Source organism: Gymnoscopelus microlampas (genome assembly GCF_963454915.1).
Source record: "Gymnoscopelus microlampas genome assembly, chromosome: 16".
In the NCBI taxonomy this organism is placed as follows: Eukaryota; Metazoa; Chordata; class Actinopteri; order Myctophiformes; family Myctophidae; genus Gymnoscopelus; species Gymnoscopelus microlampas.
Window position 1 is genome coordinate 38,309,781 of NC_139953.1, and position 24,989 is coordinate 38,334,769.

The 24,989-nt window shown below is 43.1% G+C and overlaps 1 protein-coding gene across 1 annotated transcript in view; it reads left to right on the plus strand.

Annotated features, from left to right (window-relative positions):
* lpgat1 (lysophosphatidylglycerol acyltransferase 1) overlaps positions 1-22,599 on the plus strand; it is a 104,319-nt gene extending 81,720 nt beyond the window's left edge. The window contains exons 7-8 of the mRNA XM_084083398.1: positions 22,116-22,222; positions 22,395-22,599. Coding sequence (XP_083939524.1) covers positions 22,116-22,222; positions 22,395-22,546 — 259 coding nt within the window. The 3' untranslated portion in view covers positions 22,547-22,599. The remainder of the gene's footprint in view (positions 1-22,115; positions 22,223-22,394) is intronic.
* Positions 22,600-24,989: the final 2,390 nt, after the last annotated feature.

Below are 24,989 nucleotides of genomic sequence, written 5' to 3' on the forward strand. Positions count from 1 at the left end.
CCTGGAACAACATATTTTGAGATTGGGGTCTGCGGCCAAATACATATCATTTTGGGGGTCCTTGACATGAAAAAGTTGGAGCACCACTGATATACAGTAGCAACATACTGTTAGGATTTAGGAAAGAAATGTAGGTATGTATTTGGCCGCAGACCCCCTTCTCAAAATATTTTGTTCCAGGGACCCCCAGAAGCAAAGATTTGAGTTAAAAATATCTGCTTTAAAAAAAATATATATATCTATACATATTTAAAGATTTGGACAAAAAATTGCAGATCAGCTTGTATAGCTGCTATTTTTGAATAGCCAAAGAAATCTAAAATGACGCAGATGCGTCCCCGGATTTAATGGGTCGGATTTCAACAACCGCTTCGGGAAAACGGAAGGTTTCCGGTTCGAACTCGGGCTCCCGCAGAGCTTTAAGTGTCCTTGAGCAACACACTGAACCCCTAACTAACTGCTCTTGATGAGCAGGTTGGTGTATTGCATGGTGTCCTCTGCCGTCAGTTTGTGAATGTGTGAGTGAATGGGTTAATGTAAAGCACATTGTAAACCGCTCTGGATAAAAGTTGCGATATAAATGCACCAATTTACAATTTCTGTCAGTCCAGTATGGAGCAACCATATTCACTATGAATCCACTTCCTAGAAACACTACAGTCTCTCTCTCTCTCTCTCTCTCTCTCTCTCTCTCTCTCTCTCTCTCTCTCTCTCTCTCTCTCTCTCTCTCTCTCTCTCTCTCTCTCTCTCTCTCTCTCTCTCTCCCTCAATCTCTCCTCTCTCTCTCTCCTCCTTTCTCTCTTATCTCCCTCCCTCCCTCTCTCTCTCTCTCTCCCTCTCTCTCTCCTCCTTTCTTTCTCTCTCCCTCCCTCTGCTGTCTCTTTTCCTCTCTCACTCACTTTCTCTCTCACACCCAGTCTGTCTTCTTGTCTCTCTCTCACACATACATATACTCTCTCTATCCTCCCCCCTCTGACACTGAGTTTTTCTCACACACAATCTCTCTCTCTCTCTCTCTCTCTCTCTCTCTCTCTCTCTCTTCTCTCTCTCTCTCTCTCTCTCTCTCTCTCTCTCTCTCTCTCTCTCTCTCTCTCTCTCTCTCTCTCTCTCTCTCTCTCTGTGTCTCTCTCTCTCTGTGTCTCTCTCCCTACATAATCTCTCTCTCCCCGACAGTAGGATCATAAGCCTCATGTGATGTGAATGGCAGATGGGAGCGCTTGGTGGGTGTAGGAGGAGGGGAGGTGTTAAATAGGTTGAATTCTATATCATTACTGTCGGGCAGAAACCTTGTATCTCCATAATTCAACTTTTTATGTTTATTTTTTTAACCCATTAAGACCTGAAGCCGATTCTAAAATGTCTTCTAAATCCTAACAGTTGTCTGAAAAACCTATGTTTCTATGTTGGTGGTTCTCGATCTTTTTCATGTCGAGGACCCTGAAAATTATATGTATGCAACGCGTATGTTGCAATGTGTTTTATAAATATTATTGACCCAATGAAAAGTATTATAATAAGAGCTTGTGACTAAATAGAACTACATTGGATCCATTGGGAACACGTTTATTTATTTTTTACATTTCCTGAAAAGTAGCGGTTTTGGACGTGCAAGGTTTCCTACCCGAAAGCGACTATATCTCTTTGTTGTTGTTTTTTTTGTCCTTTTCTGCTGCTCTTTGCGTTTCTGTCTGCTGCCGTTTGAGAATCCAGCCGAGGTGACATGATTTATAGTCAGCCTCAGTCTGCCTGGTCATCAGATGGATGCTTTGTACCGACGTACCTGACAGACACACACACACACACACACACACACGCACACGCACACGCACACGCACACACACACTATGACATTTCCTATTTGTATACACTTAACCACATTAACCGTGGCGTCCCCTATTTTCAAGACTCCGTTCAAAAATAGCCGATCTCCAAGCTCACAATGCGTGGTGTCGCGTGTGAGCTTGTAGATCTTGTCTATTTTCGCTATATAGGCTGGGATCAACTTATGCAACAAATCTGGAAAATGTGTGTAAAACTTTGAATATATTTAAAGTGAACATTTACAATTCAAATCTTTGCTGGGATGTGGGAGGTCCGCTGCCAAATACATATCATTTTGGGGGCCCTTGACATGAAATGTTTGAGCACCACTGATATAGAAACATAATTATGTTTCCTGTTCTTAATGGGTTGATGAAAGGAGTCGGACCATACCAGTGGTGTGACATCATGTTTAGTTGTCATTGACATAAGACTCATGGCATCCTGTACTTGTACTGTACTTATACTGTACTGTATACTGTACTTAACATTACTGCCGACCGTTTTCCAAAGCGTTTTCCAAACTGTGATTTGTTTTAACCCAGTGACTTGAGGACGAATTTTATTTAAACTCTTCTAAATCCCACAGCATCTGAAAAACGTATGTTTCTATATCAGTGGTGCTCAAACCTTTTCGTGCCAAGGACCACCCAAATGTATATGTATTTTGCCTTGGACCCCCATCTCAAAATAGTTTCTTCCAGGGAGCAAAGATTTGAGTTAAAAATGTTGCACAAAATGTCAAGATTCTTGAAAAACAGCAGATCTACAAGCTTGCAGCGCGCCACAAAGTGACGCGCTGTGAGCTTGCAGATCGGCTATTTTTTTGTATAGACAACGCTAAAATCTAAACTGACACCGATGCTTTCCCAGCACGGTATGAAAATGAAGTTGCACAGACTTGAAACTCCAAACTCCACCAACACTTTTGTGCCTTCATTTATTTTTCATTACTTTTTTTTTATGTTACCGTTGCAAAATACTGTAGCCCCTGTAGTTAAGATTGATCTGTGAGTGGACTTATTAACCACGCCATGACGTTTAGCCAACATTGACTCAGTTGCTCAGGCATTTTAATGACTATAGAGAAGAGTGTAAACAAACACCTGATCTAAAAATGAAGCTATTAACAGGTTTATTTATGTTAACCACTTAAACCCTATAGGAGTTCCCCAGGGATCTATACTAGTGTCGTGTCCCGCCCCCTCCAAATCTAGTATATAATTGCTGGCAGGCAGAAACCTTTTCATAAATGAAGGCCCTACTTCATCCTACGTGAGTGTCGCACAAAAGCTAAGCAAAGAAAATAGCAGATCGTCTAGTCTAGGATAAATCTAGTACATGGTCTCTTTCGAGTGGAAATATGTTCACAATATCTCATATCTCCAAAAAAATATATTAAAAAAACGTGCTCTTCAGGATTCAAATTCAAAAATAGCAAAAGTAGCAGATTTTTGAGTGACGCTGTAGTATGATCAAGTAGGCCTTTAATTACGGAAAAAGCACCAAAAGTTAGAGATAAGAGGTTTCTGCCCGACAGCGACGACATCTAGTACAAATCTAGTATATCTAGTATAAATCAAATCTAGTGCATACTGCATACGTGTTTTTTTGCCAAATGTTTGCCCCAGAATAGGGACTCTAGGATTCGTGGTGTAACGAAACACCAATTTGAAATTTGAAACGTCTTCTTGTTTCATGTGGTCACACATCAAACCGTTTCCCTGTCACTTCTCTGTTCTCTCTCTCTCTCTCTCTCTCTCTCTCTCTCTCTCTCTCTCTCTCTCTCTCTCTCTCTCTCTCTCTCTCTGTCTCTCTCTCTCTCTCCCCCTCTCTCAGACTCAGACACTCAGACACTGATCTGATGAGGGAATAATGAGAGTCTGGGGGATTGTAGACGGCCCTCGGGGGATCATAGATGATGAGAAGTTTACCCTGTGTTTTTTTACAAGTGTCTTCTCCTTAGAGAGTTGGCGTTGCCGTGGAGATGTGATACGGGAATTGTGCCCTCCTCACCTCAAACTGTGTGCCACTGCACGCACACACATGCACAAACACACTGTTTCTCTGTTTTTCTTCCTTTTCATCTCTGTCTCTCTGACTCTCTCTCTCTCTCAGTTTTTCTATTATTTTCTCTCTCTCCAGGCCAGCCAGGTCTGCCTATGGCGGCCAGTGGCGTGCACAGACATTTTGAGGGGCAGGTGCTCAAGTAAATTATACTTTTTTTTGTTCACTTGGTCTGCTCTTTTTTCCCTCTACACCTATACCTCTTTGCCAAAAATAGCCGATCTACAAGCTCACAACGAGGCGTTGTGAGCTTGTAGATCGGCTATTTTTGGCAAAAGTTCTCCTCAGAAAAGGGATGCTAGGTTTCGAGTGGTTATGGTAAAAAGAAAAATCATATCAAATAAAGATTTGGCGGACCCCCTGTAGTAACTCTGAGGACCCCCTAGGGGTCCCGGACCCCCTGTTGAAGACTGGAAAAAAAGGGCACTTCTGGTCAAGAGGGCAAAGGGCAGGTGCTCTAGCACCACCTAGACTAGAGTCTATCTGTGCACGTCCCTGATGGCGGCCTTTCTCGGTCGCCAGACTGTGTTCACTGAGTCTGCACATGGTCGAGGCTTTTCTTTGTTTTGTTTCAGTTGGTCACTGTGCTCAGGTATTCTGCCGCTGTGTGTTCTCTGTTTAGGGCCAAATAGCATTCACTCTGCTTCTTTTTCTTTTGCTGTTTCTTTCCAATGTGTCAGGTTTCGTTTTGCTGTCTTATAGTTTGGTTTGGTTTTAGTCCAGTGGCTTTTCTGTCTGGTGGCTCGCTCTGGTGTTTGTGCACAGAGTCTCTCTCTCTCTCATAAGGATACACCATATGTCTTAACCCATTAAAGGTAGGGTAAGTGATATTTTTTGGTTAAAACAAAAAGTATTTTGTTACAAGGTTAAAGCACTATATTCTGATAGTAATCGTTGCTATAGAGTGTTTGTTCAGTAACAGGAGTCTCCGCGTCTCTCCCAGCTCTTTAATCAACAGAAAATACATTTTCCGGTAGGTGTCAAAATCTCAGCCAATCAGGAGAAAGTACCTATTTTTAAGCTTCCTTTTTATAGTGTTCCAGTTCCAATTTTGCCTGCTCATTTCTTATTGTCATCACTTCCAATCTCACCTGTTTAATCTATATCCTGATTGAGTTCTCTATCCTGATTGGATAAAATTGGAAATGAAACTGAAACTGAAACGAAAATGCATTTTCTGTTTTATAAAGAGCTGGAGAGACAAGGAGACTCCTTTTACTGAACAAACACTCTATAGCAATGAGTACTATCAGAATATAGAGCTATTTAACACTTATTTTAACCAAAGAAAATCACTTACCCTACCTTTAAGACCGGGAAAGCCTATACGAAGTTATACCTTTAAAACCGGGAAAGCATCTGTGTCATTTTAGATGTTGCTATGTATATAGCAACAGGATTTTTTTTTTTTTTTTGAATAAAAATAAAACAAAAAGAAGGTTAGGATTTAGAAGACAGTTTTAAAATCGACCTCAGGTCTAAATAGGTTAAACCCAGAATTATATGAAAAATTGCCGATCTACAAATTGGAGATACGACACAAGAAAAATGTGCAAATTGGACTTTAAGCACCAGCATTGACTTGTGCATCAAAAATCGTCTGTGAAAGATTTGAGCATCCATGTTACACACAAAACACACGCACGTGCACGGGGCGGCAGCAGTTTATCTCAGGTCATGTTGTCCCTTATCTACGTGGGAAAGTTGTTTAACGGTCAGTGAGTGATAAGCGAGACAGCGTTGTGTGTGTGTGTGTGTGTGTCGTTGACCTTCAGACTTTCAGTCAGTCCCTAAACGCTCCGTCTGGCGGGCACGGCCGTGACGTCATGACTCGGCAGAGCGCGGTCACCAGGTGGACGTGTGCGCGCATGTGTCACGTTCATTTCATCCTGTTGATGTGCGGTGTGTGGTGTGGAGTTTGTGGTGTGGTGTTTGATCTGTAATTCTAAATTTACTTGAGTAAAAGTACAAAAGTATTGGTATCAAAATGTACTTTAACCCATTAAGACCTGGAACTGTGTCATTTTTAGATTTGAGCTAAAAAGCATTATTTTACACTTTGGGCTATTCAAAAATAGCAGATCTACAAGCTCATAGCACGGCACTCGAGCTTGTAGATCTGCTATTTTTGAAAAATCATGAAAATGTGTGCAAATCTTTCAATATATATATTTTTAAAGCGAACATTTTTAACTCAAATCGTTGCTTCTGGGGGGTCCCTGGAACAAAACATTTTGATGGGTGGTCCGCGGCCAAATACATATAATTTTGGGGGTCCTTGACACGGAAAAGGTTGAGCACCATTGATATAGAAACATACTTTTTTGAGAATACTGTTGAGATTTAGGAGACATGTAGAATCGGCTTCAGGTCTCAATGGGTTAAGTACCAAAAGTTTTCAAATGTATAAAATGTCTAAAAATCGTATGAATATTTTCAAATGGCCGAAATGTATATAGGGCTGAAGTGGTTAATGTATGTTTTTGCGATAATACTCAAAATCTACAAAGTAAATAGTAACTAAAGTTTTCAAATAATTGTAGTGGAGTAAAAGTACAATATTTGCCCCTGAGATGTAGTGGAGTAGAAGTAAAAGTACTGAAAATTGGAAATACTCCAGTAAAGTAAAAAATTCTCAAAAGTGTACTGAAGTACAGTATTGAGTAAATGTACTTAGTTACTTTACACCAGTGGTGACAACCCGGCGTGGAGTCGTTACCGCCTACAACCATGAGAAGTTCATGTTGACGTTGTTTGAGCTAAGCTATTTGTGCTGATAACACCACGTCATTTTGAACGTGTGCGTGTCAACCTGCATGCAAAGAAATGGCATTTATAAAATTGCCATTCTTCTTTTTTTTTTGCTTTTTACCCCCTTTTTTCCCCCAATTTAGTCGTTATTATTTCCTCTCCACATACATTTCTGTGTCGTCACTGCTATTGTGATCCTAGTGACTCACCTGCCAGTGAGGAGCCCCCACCGGGAGGACTTAGAGCCTTTCGTGCTACTCCTCCCGCCCGACAGGCATGGCCGGACTGGGACCAAAATTCAGCCCTGTCAATTTGGTCCGGACCAGCCCACCACCCATCACTGCTGAAAAGCATCCAGCCCAAACATTAACGTAACTAATAATTGGGCCGCGCGACCCGGGAATGACCGTAATAATCCTAAAACGGGAGCAAACGTTTTAATGTACCAAAAGAAAAAGTACTCATTGTGCAGAATGTCCCATTTCACAAGTTCAAAATGTTTAAAAAAATTATTTAAAAAAAGCAGATCTACAAGCTCACAATATGTCGCATTGTGACGTATTGTGAGCTTGTAGATCTGCTATTTTCAAATGGCCGAAATATATATATGTATATAGGGCTGAAGTGGTTAGTGTGTTTTTGTAATAATAATCAAAATCTACAAAGTAACTAGTAACTAAAGTTTTCATATAATTGCAGTGGAGTAAAAGTACAATATTTTCCTCTTGAGATGTAGTGGAGTAGAAGTAAAAGTACAGAAAATTGGAAATACTCCGGTAAAGTAAAAAATACCTAAGTAGTAGTAAGTACATTACTTGAGTAAATGTACTTAGTTACTTTACACCACTGTTCACAAGTATAGTAATACAACCGTGTGTGCGTTCTGTTTGCTTGTGTGTGTGTGTGTGTGTGTGTGTGTGTGTGTGTGTGTGTGTGTGTGCTTGAGTAAAAACCATCTGTGCCGTTGCTTCACGTTTGACCCGTTTACCTCAGACAGAGGTGGAGCTGTCCTGACCGCTGTGATGTCACACAGAGTGTTTGCTGGAAGCCATGGGCGCCGCGGCGTCGCGGCGTGCAGCCAGAGGTTGACGCAGATTAAACCCTAAATGGACCCAATTAACAGCTGGGATTTTAGTGCGGGCCTGGCATCTGTCTGATTTTTAGAGAAGCACTTTTAAAAAATAAACGTTAAGCGTTGCACCGACCATGTGCTTCACGTATGGACCCCAGTGACCCCCATAATAATAATAATCATTATTTGAACTAGGACCCTCCCACACACACACACACACTCTGATAAGCACTTGGAATTATAGGAGTTGAAGCATTCTATTTTGTTTGACTCGTTCCACAGTAAAAAATAAATTGAACATTTTTACCTCTTTCTTATGTAATATTTGACAAAATAAAGTATAGTCAAGTTTGTTGATTACTTTTGACGCTTATTTTTCATTTTAGAGGTATTAAAACGGTCTTAAAAGTCCTTAAATTGTCACTAGACGTTTGCAGATACCCTGTATACTTATACTGTATGTTGGCTTGTTTACTGTTAAGTGAGAAAACAATGTTACACATTAAGCTAATCCTCTGGGAGCCATTCCAACAACATGGTTTTACTGAAAACATTGCACCTGGCTACTGCTGCTAATGACAATTAATATACACCACCAACATAGCGATATAGTTTCTCACCGCTCCGCTTAAAAAATGTTCTTCTAATCTCTACAAAAACAACTTTTATACCTGAATTGTTGACATGAATAAAAACCTGAAATCAAGTAAAATAATTAGCAGGCCGGGCTCCAAGTGATTGGCCAAATATATGCAGAGTCTGAGTACATGCAATGCAAATATACCATTTATTGCCGTTCAAGCAGTCGTTTTTGACATGCATACTGTGCATGTTGATATTGCGATGATGATAAATTCGATATACTGTGCAGCTCCTAATCACAAAGTCACTTAGCAACGTTTTAGCAACAAATCGACCTGCCCCCTACCAACTCCCGCTGGTAATTAGCTGGCAACACTGATGCCAGTGTGAGAGCCAAATGTCCTCACAGGTATATAGCTTGAGAAACCAAATAGAACAGGGCGCCACTTCTCCATTGAACTCAATGGACGCGATCGTCCTGTTCTATTCGGTCGCCCTATTACTTTGAATGGCGTCCTCAAGCTCCATAGTAGAATTTGATATATAGACATAGTGAGGACAAATGAAGAACTTTTTAGCAACAAATCGACCATGCCCCCCCTAGCAACTCCCCGCTGGTAATTGGGCTGGCAACACCGATGCCCGCTACGGTGACATGCCAAGCAGCTGCCAGTAACAACGCCCCCCCCCCCCCCCCCCTGCTGTGCTTTTGTTTGCGGCGCGGGAGCGATGGAAACACGGCGCTACAGTATCAACACCGTGCTGAGTGAAGGAAACCCAGTATGACTGTGTTGTTTTGATCAGATGTGCTGAGTCGCGACAGTGATAGTAGTACTGAGTGTACTCGGTGGTTCGAATGCCCTGCCGTGTAGTGTGGGCTCCTCTTCTCTTCTCTTCTACCCTCACCCACTTGGCAGCGGTCCTAGAGGTTAACCCGACACCCTGGCCCGTGCAGACAGACAGCTGGGGGGGATGTGGGGGGGGGGGGAGAGGGCATCGGGGGCATCGCTTTCTCCCTGTCGATAACCTTCCTCCAACATCAGCCGTTATAGTTTATTGAGCGGCTCTTGGAACGCAGAGGGCTAGCATTGAACCGCTAATCTCAGCGCCTTTTGTTTGTTGTACCTTGGAAGTGACATGGTGTGCTGTTATGTTTGAGGGTCTGGGTCATAATTCTGGGTCTGGGTCATAATTCAACATAAACCAAACCAATCACATATTCGGCTTCGTTTCAAAGGCAGGGGCAGCAGATCATTTAAAATGCTGGACATTCAAATAATGTGAGAAATAAAAACATGACTTATGTTATAATTTGGCATTCTCATAAACAAAAAATGTCGGGTGGACAGTTTTGGACACAGCAATGTCCAAAACTGTTACTTTTCAGGATGCAAATTCAAAAATAGCAAAAGTAGCAGATCTACAAGTGAGGCCTTAATTTACCAAGAAACACAAAAGGTTAGAATATGGTGATTACCGGTAAGAGGTTTCTGCCCGACAGCAACAAAATGTTTAATGAAATGGAGGGAAAAAAGGTGTTTGAACAGCTAAATCTGACCTGCCCCCCAAAATTCAGTTGAGATAATCATCAAGAGGCTTCCAGAGCGTTGCAAATATATCTGGTTTTGAATGCTAGACATTTACAATGTTAATTTATAGGCCAGTATTGCACTCAAAGTACTGCCAATATAGCCAATATTGTGTACAGCTAGTGCAGCTTCCTCCACTGGTCACTGTGCACTCACATTCTGCTACCAGTAACTTTTCAATACGTCTCATTTTAGGTCATTTCCAGAAACTGACATTTGGACTAGTATGTAAATGTTATCCATTTGAGATTTGTTTTAAATGTAAAGTGCAATATAAATGTATTATTTTTATTATTATTAACCACTCTCAGCCTGGAATCTCTGTTTTGAGCATGTCATAGGCGAAAATGCTAAGCAGCAGCCGGTGAGCTTTTAGATCTGCTATTTTCGCTATTCGTCATATGACAAACTGTACAGTGTTTTAAGTGGTTGAACTCGTTTGAATAGAATACAGATATGTACACTGATGAATACATATTCTTACATATGAATGTAAGAATGTGGCCACAATATGCATATTTAATACAGTTGTACGTATCAGTTTGCAGGTCGCTGACATGATAACGTTTGAGAACCAGTGATTTATGTGAGCGTTCACCCTGTCGTTAAATGTCAGGTGTGTGCACACGGCACACGCTGTTTGACACTGATGGCTGACGAGACACTGACTGGAGGCCTTATTCTACTGTTGAAAAGCTCAGTTGCTCAGTCAGAGGTGGTACAGCATATTGTCGCTTGAAACCTTGTATCTCCATATTTGTATATTATGTTTAATTTTTTCTTCCTTAATTTAACTGTCACACTACAGTGCCACACAAAAGTAGCCGATGTACAAGCTCACAACGAACTCGTCATAGGTTAGCTAATTTTTGCTATTTTTAAAAAATGTGGTTCCGTGTGTCTGTGGGTTAGGGTTAGATATCGAACCAATGTAAAGTATTAACAAGAGCTTGTGACTGAATAATAACTACATTGGATCCATTGGAACACAGTTTCTTTTTTTTCCATGTCTTGATAAAGTAACAGTTTTGGACACACAAGATTTCCACCCGACAGTGACGATATTCCACCCAAAAACAAAAAAAGCTCCATTGGTTGTAAAGTAATGAATATTCTACTGTAAAAAAAGAAAGAAAAAAAGAAAAACCTGTCTTTTGGGGTAAAGTAATGAAAGTGGCTGAACAGTGACATTTGAAGCCATTGTGGCCGGAGGATGGAAAAGTTAATTTCCTGCCTTGCACCTCATCTGTCTCTGGTTGAGATAAGAGACTGAGCATGACGGCCCTCCATGCCCTTTCTTTGACTGTGCTGCCTTTGTCATAGCAACATGTTACACGCACGCACACACGCATGCGTGCACGCGCACACACGCACGCAAAGATGGTCAGCTGTACTACTAGGTCAGTATTCATAGACCAGTCCAATTACAGTAATGTTGCTGTGGGCAGAAATCTTGTATCTACATATTTTTATCTTATGTTTTTTTTGTGTAAGTGACTTGCAGTCACTAAAGAAATGTAGACCTTTATGAATCCACAGGGGGGGGGTTGAGTTTCAGCTTCACCCAGTTGGCGGCTGCTCAGATGGTCATCCGGTGACCAAATCTTGTTTGGGGGGGGGGGGGGGTCACAGGCACAACATATTTTCAGATGGGGGTCCGTGTTAGGTCCTTGACATGAAAATGATTGTTTGACTGACCAGCCCTAGTCGCTTATTTTTAGGCTTGTGTTCATAGGGGCGGCATAGGGGCGGCAGTGGCTCAGGGGTAGAGTGGCCGGGTAGAGTGAACTGGAAAACCGCAAGGTTCCCAGTTCGATCCCGGGCTGGGGCGCTCCCCTAGAGTTAGTGTCTAAGTGTCCTTGAGCAAGACGCTGAACCCCTAATTGCTCCCGATGAGCAGGTTGGTGCCTTGCATGGTTTCCTCCGCCATCGGCGTATGAATGTGTGTGTGAATGGGTTAATGGCACAATCAATGTAAAGCGCTTCGGATAGAAGCGCTATATAAATGCACCATTTACCATTTTTTTATTTAGACCTGGTTGGTTGGTTGTTTCTCTCGCAAAATCTGCCAAACACTGATTCAGGGCTTGAAGCCAGCCTCTTCCAAAACCTCAGTTACCTTTCACTGACGCACCGATTTCCTCCATGAATATTTGACGTGCGGTGTGGCAGGCAGGCTGACAGCCACCTGCCTGGCCTGGGTCTTAACCCACTGAGACCGGGGACTGCAGCTGTGTCATTTTTTAGATTTCTTTTGGCAATTCAAAAATAGCAGATCTGCAATTTTTGAAAAAGAAATGGTGAAAATGTGTGCAAATCTTTGAATATATATATGTACTTTTTTTTTACTCAATATTACTCATATTGAAAGATTTTTCAAGATTTTTCAAAAAAAATAGCAGATCTACAAATTTTTGAATAGCTAAAAGAAAAAGGAATGACACAGCTATTCGTTCCCGGTCTTAGTGGCTTAAATGCTCCACGACCTGCATGTATGTAAGTAAGTGGCCCTGCTTCCCTTTCCTCCCCTCCGCTAGGATTACACAGCTATCGGCTTACACTCACAACAAGACTCGCTGTACGCTAGGCTAGGAGGAGCAGGTGTGAGGAGGTGCCAGGGCCACTTCACTGCTCCTCCTCTGCTGTCTGTCAGCACTGTGTGTGTGTGTGTGTGTGTGTGTGTGTGTGTGTGTGTGTGTGTGTGTGTGTGTGTGTGTGTGTGTGTGTGTGTGTGTGTGTGTGTGTGTGTGTGTGTGTGTGTGTGTGTGTGTGTGTGTGTGTGTGTGCCAGGGCCAGCCATGTCACACACTGCCACCAGTAGGGCTGTCACTGTCATGACATTTTTGTTGACCGATTAATTGTTTTGTAACAAGTAATTATGACTAAAACTACTATCCTGTGTCGTCCTATCCTCCTACTATTAACCCATTAAGACCTGGAACGCGTCTGTGTCATTTATTTATTTGAGCTAAAAAGCATTATTTTACACTTTTGGCTATTCAAAAACAGCAGATATACAAGCTTATAGCGCGGCACCGAGTGCCGCGCTATGAGCTTGTATATCTGCTATTTTTGAAAAATCGTGGAAAATGTGTGAAAATCTTTGAATATATATATTATTTTAAAGCGAACACTTTTAACTCAAATCTTTGCTTCTGGGGGTCCCTGGAACGAAATATTTTGAGATGGGGGGTCCTTGGCCAAATACATATCATATTGGGGGTCCTTGACATGAAAAAATTTGAGCACCACTGACACTGACATAGAAACATAATTTTTTTTCAGAATACTGTTGGGATTTAGAAGACATTTGTAGAATCGGCTTCAGGTCTTAATGAAGTTAAATGAAGAAACCTCTCTGTCTGTGTGGAACCGAGTTTTCTCAAATAGTACCGGCAAACATGACAAATAACGCGACTCAAAATAAGATTTTTTTTTTGATTGATTGATAATCAATCAATCCAAAATAATTGTGACCATCTCAAATAATGTGTGATCAGGCGGTGTAATCATTTGACGCTTTGGGTGCTCCAGGGCATTGGTTCTCAAAGTGGGGTACTTGAGGGGGTTCCAGGGGGTCCCCAGCTAAATGATGGACAGGGACCAAATGGACCCTTATGGGTCTGTAACTCTGAGAGTGTACAAATGGAACCAAATGGACCCTAACGGGTCCATTTGGTTCCATTTGTACACTCTCGGAGTTAAATTAACATTGATTTTACAATATGAATTGGGGTCCCAGAGACATACATGCCATTAAATGGGGGTCCGTAGCCTCAAATGCATGTCAAACTGGGGGTCCTTCAAATTAAAATGGTTTAAATCACTGCTAGAGAGAGCCGTAAAAAAACTTCTATTATGGGGGTCCCTGGCTTATCGTTTCAAATGGGGGTCCGCGGTCTAATAAGTGTCTATTTGGGGGTCCTTGGCACGGAAAAGTTTGAGAACCACTGCTCCAGGGTGTTTGTCAGGCTGTCAGCCTGTGTGCCTGACCACACATCACACCGCCACCAGTTGCTGGGAGAAAATGTGAAATTAACACATTTTATTCCGCCTCAGTGCATCTCACATAAGGAGACGTAAAGGGACATGACAGCCGATTGTGTGGCTTGTTTTTTCCAGTTCAGGTTAAAAAAAACTACAGCAGATGGGCGCCCGCTAGGACTAGTGGTCCAGGCACATACCACGTGTAGGCGTTAATGCAGCCTATTTTCACTGTAATACTATCAATAAAGGCAGAAAAGCCCCAGAAATATATATATATATATATAAAAAAACACTTTTTTTTTAACGACAGCAGATTAACAAACATGGCAGGCTAGCAAGCAACACAGCTGCTGAAGCTAATACAATCAGGTTAAAGAAGCACTTAAGCCATTTTCAACCTTAATAGGCTCTATGCACAGCAGCCATATTATCACTTCCTTCACAGGTGTTACCAATGATACCAATGAAGGTTCTGTTCCATTTAGTGTAGCACAGTAGTTCTCAGACGTTTTAATTTCCACGACCCCCATAACTCTTGAGACTGTACAAATGGAACCAAATGGACCCTTACGGGAGTTACACACCCGTAAGGGTCCATTTGGAACCCCCTCAAGGAACCATGAGGGTCCCTGGACCACAATGTTAGACCCACTGGTGTAGCAGTGGTTGTGTTTCCAGCGAGCCGATATATGAGCAATATCAGCACCCTGACTCTGTTTGACCAGAATGGAACAGAGCCTTCATTAGTATCATTGGCAACACCTGTGAATTTCTTCACTATATGGCTGCTGTGCATAGAGCCTATTGGTCCTCCTCACTAATGCCCATTATAAGATGGCACTAGTTCTTCTGTGTCTCAATGGTGGGTTATGGTCAGTTCAGAAATGCCTTCTAGTGTCCCCGGCACACAGGTTGACGGGAGGCATGCGTTAATCCGACAGACCTTTTCTCCGACTATGTGGCATCCGCGTGCGGTTAGGGTTAGGGTGCGGGTTTGGTTCGGGTTTACTGTTTAATGTCGGAGCACTGCGCTGTCGGAGGAATGCGCTGTCGGACTAACGTATTGCACCCCAGGTTGACAACCGCTGCTTTACGTCGACTGTCAGAGCGTTGGGTCTAAAAACAAAGCCTGATTTATACTTTAGTTGCACACTGGTTTTGCCTACCGTAAATAGCAGATATAATGTGACACGTTGCGAGCTTGTATATCTGCTATTTTGCTGAGCATAAATCGGCAGTATAAAGCAGGCTTTAGCTGGCGGGGGTTGGCACGCAAGCGAGACCCAGGTGGCAGCAGCCAGCCAGCCAGCCAGGCAGGCAGGCAGGGCTGACATGTGATCGCCCCGGCCGCTGTGGCAGAGGACGGGGCAGGGTGTGGCAGCCGGCCCGGGTCCCTTGTCACCCTATCAGGTGGCATTACTGTAGACCCAGTTTTGGCCATAGCCAATCACAGGGGGGAATAGCTATTTTTTTTTCTTTTTCTTTTTTTCCCCCTTTGGGTGACACTGTTGTTATGTTTCAAATCCCCACCAATTTGTTCAGGAATGCAGAAAAACAGGCTCGTCCATTGAATACTAGTGCCATGTTGTCCTGGATTTTTAAAGACCCTTGTGGCATGAACCTTGTTCTCGCCATAAAGGGCCTCGTCAGACCTTTTGGAACGAGTAGAAACACGAACGACTACAGTTGCTTGTGTTGTTTTGTTTTTTTACAGCAACAATAAAGCCTGGTTAGAAGGCCAGGGGAGGGGCTGCATGTGTTCAGACATGTCACTGAACCCTGGTGCTGGAAGAAGTACTCTGATTATTGTTTTTACTCAAGTAGAAGTAGCCGTACCGCACTGTAGTTATTGTTTCTGTCGGGCAGAAACCTCTTATTTCCATATTTTAACTTTTTTTTTCCCCATATATGAATGCCCTACTTGATCAATCATACTACAAACGTCACACAAAATCTGATATTTTTGAATCCTTATTTGAATCCTTAACCCATTAAGACCTGGAACGCATCTGTGTCACTTTAGATTTCTTTGGCTATTCAAAAATAGCAGATCTACAAGCTCATAGCGCGGTTTTGAAAAATCTTGAAAAAATATTTTTCTGATTTTTTTTTTTTCAAAAAACTGTTAGGATTTAGAAAACATTTTGAAGAATCGCCTCAGGTCTTAATTGGTTAAAAGTAACAGTTTTGGACATTTGAGGTTTCCACCTGACAGAGCTGTTATTCTCTCTTACAAGTAACAGTCCTGCATTCAAAATGTCACTTGAAGAAAAGTACGCAGGTATTGGCAAAATTGGCATCAAAATATACTGCAAAAGTAAAAGTATCCTCACTTTTCGCCATTTGTAAAACTGTTTTCAAATACAGCTGATCTACAAGCCCACAACACGTCGCATCGTTGTAGAGCAGCAGCTATTTTCAAATAGCCTGCCCTAAATATAAAATAGTGTTTGAGTGGTGTGGTTCATGTATGTATTGTTTTAGGTATCTAAATCTGCAAAGTAACTAGTAACTAAAGCTGTCAAATAATTGCAGTGGAGTTAGAAAATACAGTATTCGTCTCTTGAGATGTACTGTTGTAGAGTAGAAGTAGGAAGTATTAGGAAAAAAAAGTAAATACTCAAGTAAAGTAAAAGTGCCTCAAAAGTGTACTGGAGTACAGTACTTGAGTAAAAATACTTTCCAGCGCTGACTGAACCCCAACCTAGATTGAACAACGCTCTGGTAATGACACAGACTAAGCTGCCAAAGGTGACACGTTTGACGAGGCGAGGCACCGTTAAGTCATCAGGGGATTTTGTTATCTTTTCCTTCCTGGTGTGGCCATTGTACAGTCAAAAGATCTCTGATATATTGCCAAAATAGACAATCCCACGCCAGAATCCAACAAGTTCTGATGATTTAAATTGTGGAGAGGCCTCATGCTTCCATAGACGTACATGAGGCATACGTGCATTAGTAGGCACCGATATGTGGCTCATGGTTTTGATTGATTGATTGATTGATTGATTGAATACTTGTATTAGTCACAGATGTAAAGAGCACTTGAGCTAAAAGGATAACACAAAAAAAAACACTACGGTTCAGGGTTTTCTGTTTAACCCATTGAGACCTGAAGCCGATTCTACATGTCTCCTAAATCCCAACAGCATTCTGAAAAACGTATGTTTCTATATCAGTGGTAAAAAAAAAAATTTGTGATACCATGAGATAGCAGAAGATAGCTCCGTAGTGGCACCGTGTCGAAAACAAGATCGGCGGCCGGCGTTAGCTGTGCGCTGTTTACCGCCGCCCACGACGAGCCAATGACCCCCGGAAGCTACGTGCAGAACTCACACGATAAACACCAAACACCGGCAATGGCGCTGCCGTATAGAACCATGGCCGAACAAGTCGTCTATATACTTGGTCCCCCCAGGGTGCTATCTTTGGTCCCCTCCTTTCTTTCTTTTCCCTCTACACCAGTGTTTCTCAAAGTGGGGTTCGGGGGCCCCCCAGGCGGTCCTTGAAGGGGCTCCGGGGCGGTCCTCAGCAAAAAGTTAACCCATTTAGACCTGGAAAGGAAACCTATAAGTTGTTATACCTTTCAATCCAGGAAAGCATCTGAGTCATGTTGCTATGTACGTATATAGCAACATTAATATATGAAAAATAAATATTAAAAATTAAAGCTTTTTAGGTTATGATTTAGAAGGCGTTTAAAAAACTCGGCCTCGGGTCTAAAAATGGGTTAATTTAACCCATTACTATCTATAACCCTATATATTGTACATACATTGGCTATTTGAGAACAGCCAATCTACAAGCTCACAACGCGTTGCGATAGCGACGCGTTGTGAGCTTGTAGATTGGCTGTTTTCGAAGAACACTCACATCATAATGACTTGTCCAGAATAGGGACGCTAGGTTTGAAACGGTTAAAGAGCTGAATAGCTGTTACTGTAATGAGCGTGCCTGCCTGGCTGCCTGGCTCGGCTGCTATCTGGCACCCAGTCTCAACCTCAGACAACATTCCACAAACACAAGTCATCCGTCTCCGTAATCCCCAACGCTTCAAACTGTTGCCTTTGTGGAAAAAAAGACTCTCTAATGAGTATATTGACTATTTTCACAATCAATCAATAACTGGCACTGCCTGCCTCCGCCTCTGCTGCTTCCCTCGCTACCTTTTTACTATTGTTCTGGCGGTGGAGGAATGACTGAGCGAGTGAGAGCATGTAGGAAACGCTTCGAGGGAGGAGAGACTGTAATAACCTCTGTCTGAAGGTGATTGGGGAGAGAGAGGGGGGCTGGCTGAGTGGGGCAAAACAGTCCACTGGGGACACCCGCAGGCCAGCGGCAGAACTGCAGCAACACTCAATAGTCCCTGGCAAGGGGGTTGGCATTAACTGAAACTGTGTCATATGTCACGTCTCACAGGTGTAACAAAGTGGGTGAAATATATTTTTCTTGTACGTAGTAATGATAAGAAGAAGAAGAACTTTATTTGTATAGCACCGTTAATACATAAAATGCAGCCTAAAGTGCTTCACAATAGCATAACAAATAGTAGAATGCCAGATTAAAAACAAAAAAATAAAAGGCAAACGGGGACATAACTAAACGGTATAGTTTAAGCTAGAAGAGCAAGACAAAGTAGGGAAAGAGCATTACAAATGAATCAAATTAAAGGTAGGGTAAGTGATTTTCTTTGGTTAAAATAAGTGTTAAATAGCTCTATATTCTGATAGTACTCATTGCTATAGAGTGTTTGTTCAGTATAGGAGTCTCCTTGTCTCTCCAGCTCTTTATAAAACAGAAAATGCATTTTAGTTTCAGTTTCATTTCCAATTTTATCCAATCAGGATAGAGAACTCAATCAGGATATAGATTAAACAAGTGAAATTGGAAGTGATGACACTAAGAAATGAGCATGCAAAATTGGAACTGGCACACTATAAAAATGAAGTTTTAAAATGGGTACTTTCTCCTGATTGGCTGAGATTTTGACACCTACCGGAAAATGTATTTTCTGTTTATTAAAGAGCTGGAGAGACGGGGAGACTCCTGTTACTGAACAAACACTCTATAGCAATGATTACTATCAGAATATAGTGCTTTAACCTTTTAACAAAATACTTTTTGTTTTAACCAAAAAATATCACTTACCCTACCTTTAAATAATAATAATAAAAAAAGAACATAGGACGTGAACATAAGCAATATTGAAAAAATACAACGTCTGCTTACTTAAAAACAGTTCCAGTGGCAGTGTGTATTCCACAGCGTAGGGCCATAGACCCAGAAGGCGGCCTCGCCAGTGTTTTTATGAAGTGCTTTTGGGAACATTTAGTAGGAGAGCGGGAGGGAGACCTGAGTGTTCTGGTTGGAACATAAAAGGTACTAGAATCTTTAATATATCGTTGCTGTCGGGCAGAAACCTTCTATCTCCATATACTAACTTTTTTGTTTTTTATTAAATGAACGCCCTACTTGATCACACTACAGCGTCACACAAAAGCATCAAAAGTAGCAGATTCGCGGCGCGTTTCGAGCTTGCGGTTCTGCTACTTTGGATGCTTTGAGCTTGTAGATCTGCTACCTTTTGCTATGTTTGAATTTGAATCCTGAAAAGTAACAGTCGTGGACATATTATGAGCTTTCCACTCAACAGAGACGATATGAAGGTGCCAAGTTATTAAGTGCTTCGCAAAACAAACAAAAGTGCTTTAAGACGCTCCATTGGTTTGTGAGATTAGCTTCAGACACACAGGCCGACAGACACCCTCTTATAAACAACTAGACTCTTGCAGAGCTACACCATAAAAAATTACCTCGTAACGTAATCATCAAGGCAGGTCTTGTGTTGAATTTTCCGTCTTACATTTCTACGGTTGGCTAACCTGGATGAAATGCAGACAAATAGTAGTGTGTCGTAACGATATTAATTACAAATGTTCACAATGCACTCGTGTAGGACTATTGCTTCTGTAATCGGACTCTGTTTTGTTTTTGTTTTGTTTTTATCTTTTATTTACCCAGGGAAGTAGCTGACCACGGGTGCTCATTTTCACACACACACACACACACACACACACACACACACACACACACACACACACACACACACACACACACACACACACACACACACACACACACACACACACACACACACACACACACACACACACACACACACACACACACACACACACACATTAAAACCTGGGCGCTGAGTATAACCACAGGCGTATACTTTTGTTCTCTGAACAGCTCCACTAGAGCGTTTGGGGGTTCCGTGCCTTGCTCAAGGGCATTTCAAAGTTTTTTTTTGGGGGGGGGGGGGCTCTAAGTGGTGGCCATTCACCTCCCCATCCCGCCGGTCTGGGGAATCGAACCCGGAACCTTCTTCTCCTCTAACCTTTAGGACACCACTTCCCCCGTGTCTAGTAACACCGTCTGTCTTGGAAACGTGGTGGTTTAATCATGTGATCCAACTCAGGAGACGTAAACATATTAACCACTTAATCCCTATTTACATAACATCATTGACCAGGGTCTCCCCGGGGGTCTATTCTTGGTCCCCTACTGTTTTCCCCTGGGCTTGTAGATCTATTGTGGGCTTAGATCTATTAGGACGTGCTCAGAACGGGGCCGCTAGGGTTCATGTGGTTAATTATGTGGGAATATCTCCAGTTGAATGTTGATATTGTCTCTGTCGGGTGGAAACCTCATTTTTCCCAAAACGGTTACTTATCAGGATTCAAATTCAAAAGTAGCAGATCTACAAGCTCAAAATGAGTCGCTTCGTGCTTGTAGATCTTCTACTTTTCATGCTTTTCTGTGACGCTGTAGTATGATCGAGTAGGGCGTTAATTTACGCAAAAACACAAAAGGTTAGAATATGGAGATCAGAGGTTTCTGCCCGACAGCAACGATATACATTTAGGTTGCGTATTGCTGACCCCATCCCTTAAGGGGGCAGACCCCCCCCCCCCCCCCCCCCACACACACACACACACACACACACAAACACCCCTCCCATCCCTCTCAGCACTTCTGTCATCTGCTAGCCCTCTGATGAACCTGCAAGCTAATGAAGTGCCGAAAGAGCTGAGCTTAGAAACACACACACACACACACACACACACACACACACACACACACACACACACACACACACACACACACACACACACACACACACACACACGCACACACCGCCGGCTGTCAAGTGGAAACCTTGTATGTCCAAAAAAAACGTTACTTTTGGTTCACTGGTTCAACATTTATAAAACCCACAGACACACTTTTCACTTCCAAAATTGTTCAAAAGTAGCGAAAATACGCAATCTACTAGTTTCGCTATGCCTTCACTGTGATACCACGAAGTAGTGCATCGGTTTACGAAACAATGTAAAAAGTGTAAACGGAGACGGAGATACGTGGTTTTCCGGAAGACAGTGAGGACACATACTGTAGCATCGATAGGCTGAAGCCAGGCAGGGACCAGGCTGACACCGCTGGTTCCAAACACTCCTTTAAACACCCATCAATTCAGACAGCCTGTGCTGAGCACGACTTGAATAATCTGTTGTTTCGTTCTTTTTTGGTCTTGTCTCTGTCTGTGTGTCTCTCTCTTTCTCTCTCTCTCTCTCTCTCTCTCTCTCTCTCTCTCTCTCTCTCTCTCTCTCTCTCTCTCTCTCTCTCTCTCTCTCTCTCTCTCTCTCTCTGTATGCAAAGGAGCTTTACTGGCACGAGAATACATAAGTTTACATTGCCAATGCAAATGTGAAATGGTCAAAACTCATAAATGCATGTACAATTAAAAGGAAATTAAGAAATGTATTTCTCTCTCTCTCTCTCTCTCTCTCTCTCTCTCTCTGTCTGCCTCTCTCTCTCTCTCTCTGTCTGCCTCTCTCTTTCTCTCTCTGTCTGCCTCTCTCTCGCTCTCTCTCTGTCTGTCTGTCTCTCTCTCTCTCTCTCTCTCTCTCTCTCTCTCTCCTCTCTCTCTCTCTCTCTCTCTCTCTCTCTCTCTGAACCCTCTAGAATGTGGGTGATTGAGGATTTATTTTGTGTCCGGAAGATCTGAATTTAATTGTGAAATGTAAAATGTTTTGTTGTTTTTAAAGGAAAAGTGCCTGGAGCATTTATTTTTTGCTTACTGTACTTTATGTGAGAATATTGCATAGTGTGTGAAAACACGGGTATCGTTTGAATAAAGGTTTTGATAAAGTCTCTCTCTCTATGTCTCTCTCTCTCAGAATGTACCCCATCAGAGAGGTTCCGGTGGACACAGAGCCGCTGACAGACTGGTTGTACCAGAGGTTTGTGGAGAAAGAAGACCTGCTGGCTCACTTCTACGACACAGGTCTGTCTGTCTGTCTGTCTGTCTGTCTGTCTGTCTGTCTGTCTGTCTCCTCCACGCCGCCCCGCACGGGACGCCTGTTTCTGACAGGGTGCTCAAAGTGCTCAAAGTGAACAAAAACGTGACCTGGGTCCTCTCTCTCTCTGTGTCTCTCTCCCCCTCTCTCTCTCAACAGGAGCGTTCCCTCCGGCGAAAGGCCAGAAGGAGATCGCCTCGTGGCCGATGAACCTGGACGTGGCCTGGCTGTGCGTCATCCAGGTCATGGCCTTCACCTCCGGCTACATCTGGTACTCCGTGTTCCGCTACCTGTACGGCTGCGTGTTCTGAGCGGGGGCGGGGCCGGCGGCGCTCGGCTTTTTAAAAAAAAGAAAAGAAAACAACGAGGCGAAGTGGAAGGAAGGAAGGAAGGAACGGGACGATGAGTCTTCGGTGGAACCGTCGGCGAAAAGCCTCAGGATCCGTTTTTTGTAGGGGAGCGTAACGGCGCCCCCTATATACCCCGCCCCTCACCCCCACACCCCTAACCCCCCCCCCCCCCCCCCCCCCCCCACGATGGATGAATGTACATTTGAGAAAAGAGGAAGAGACTGAAAAAAAAAGACGAAGGGAAACGTTACGGGTTAGACGAGTGCACAGACAATACTACAGACGAACATAATGCATACGAACTTGGTCTCTCACACACACACACACACACACACACACACACACACACACGCCTACATGACACACTCGCTCCGAAACCCTAGCAGAAAAAACGTATCGTTTTGGCGATCCCCTCCCCCTCCCCCCCCGACCCCACACACACACACGTCGATGTTGTTTACATGTTCCTCATTATGCGTTGGCCTCGCCCACTTCGCTCATAAACATTTTTACTTTATAATAATCTTAAACGATCACGAACGAGGCTCAGGACCATCCCCCCCCCACCCCCCACCCCCCCCGGGCCACAGACCCCCCCCCCCCCCCCCCAAGCCCACCAGGAGCTGTGCTGGACCCTTGAAAAAAAAATGGGAAAAAAACCCAGAATCTCTTTTTCCCCAGGCTTTCGCCGTAGTCGTTTTACAGTGCGTGCGTGTGTGTGTGCGTCCGTGCGTGCGTGCGTGTGTTTGTGGTGTCTGTGTGTGGTTATGTGTCTGAGAGAGTACAAATGGAACCAAATGGACCCTTACAGGTCCATTTGGTTCCATTTGTACTCTCTCAGAGTTAAATAAACACTGAGGATTTTCCAGTGTAGATTGGGGGTCTCAGAGATAAACAAAAAAAAAAAAGAAACGAAAAATGTAATAAAGAAAATCTCTTTTCCCCCGGGCTTTTGCCGTAGTCGTTTTACAGTGCGTGTGCGTGTGTGTGTGTGTGTGTGTGTGTGTGTGTGTGTGTGTGGTTACGTGCGTGTGTGCGTGCGTGCGTCGGTATACATGAGTTCTAAAAAAAAGCGTAATGTCTGCCCGTTGAATCCTTCCTGGTGAGAACTGAACTTAGGCCCTCTGGTGGAACTTTGGGTGGCTTGCGGGCTGAAAGCGGAACCAGACCGGACCACCACCACACCCCTCCCAGACGGGCTCCATTGCACTAAGGATCCATACTGCCCTTCCTGTAGCCCCAATCCCCACCACCCCGCCCCCGCCCCGCCCCCCCCCCACATGCCCCCCCAGGAAATATTCCTGGAACGGTAGCTGTTGATGTTTTTTAACTTTTTATTGTTTTTATTTGTTATTATTTTGTTTTGTTCTCTTTTTTTTTTCCTGCCCCCTTTTACCCTCTTTATGTCCGATGTTTTATTTTTTGGTTTTGTGTTGTCGATGTGTTTGTCTTCATTGTCTTTCTGTCTGTGAGACAGTATTCTGATCTGACTGAGGGAGAGCGAGAGAGAGAGAGAGAAAGAGAGAGAGAGAGGGATAATCAATGTTTACACTGGAGGCCCGTTTAGGGCCTGAAGGGATGATGACTTATTAGGGCTGGGCTATATATGTCCATATCCATATCGTGATATGAGACTGGATATCAGTATGGCATTAAGTGTTGTCTTTTCCTTGATTGATTGATTGATTGATTGAATACTTTATTAGCACGTATGACAAACGGCACAGCGGTACGGTTTTGAAAACAATGCTAAAAAGTATTATCCTGGGACCAGACCAATCTGCGAGTGCAAAAAAAAATTGCACTCTGCGATTTGGGTCTGGCACCGCTCCATAGAGAATCCATTTCTGCTCCGGAAGACGTGTGTAACCAATCAGGGCCCAGTATTCGAATATGGGCGACTGTAATTGGTAGTTGGTTGTAGGTCTAACCAATTGCGTCGAGGGCCATCGTTTTGATCCCGCCCCTTGGGAAACAAAACGTCCTCATGGAAACACCAGACTCATATCCACGCAGTGATATACTCTAGCTACGCCAGGCTAAAAAAGGATAACCCAAAAAGCCCCTCCTGGGGCTTGTTTCCATTGTGTACATAATCAAGGTTTTTAATCACTTATCACTTTTCAAAAAACGTGCAATTGTGGGGAAAAATGAAAATAATAATTGATATCGTCACAATACAATATTATCGTGGCGGTATGGGAGGTATCTGGTCAGAAATATGGTGATATTTGATCGTGACCATATGGCCCAGCCCTATACGACGTACGTACGGCGCCAGGCTCGAGTGACGCCCTAATTTAACGCTCTGTGGTTGATGTCGATGGGAAAGGATCTCCAAGCTAACGGCACTTGATTGAATACTTTATTAGTCGACAATGTCAAAACGGCACGGAAGTACAGT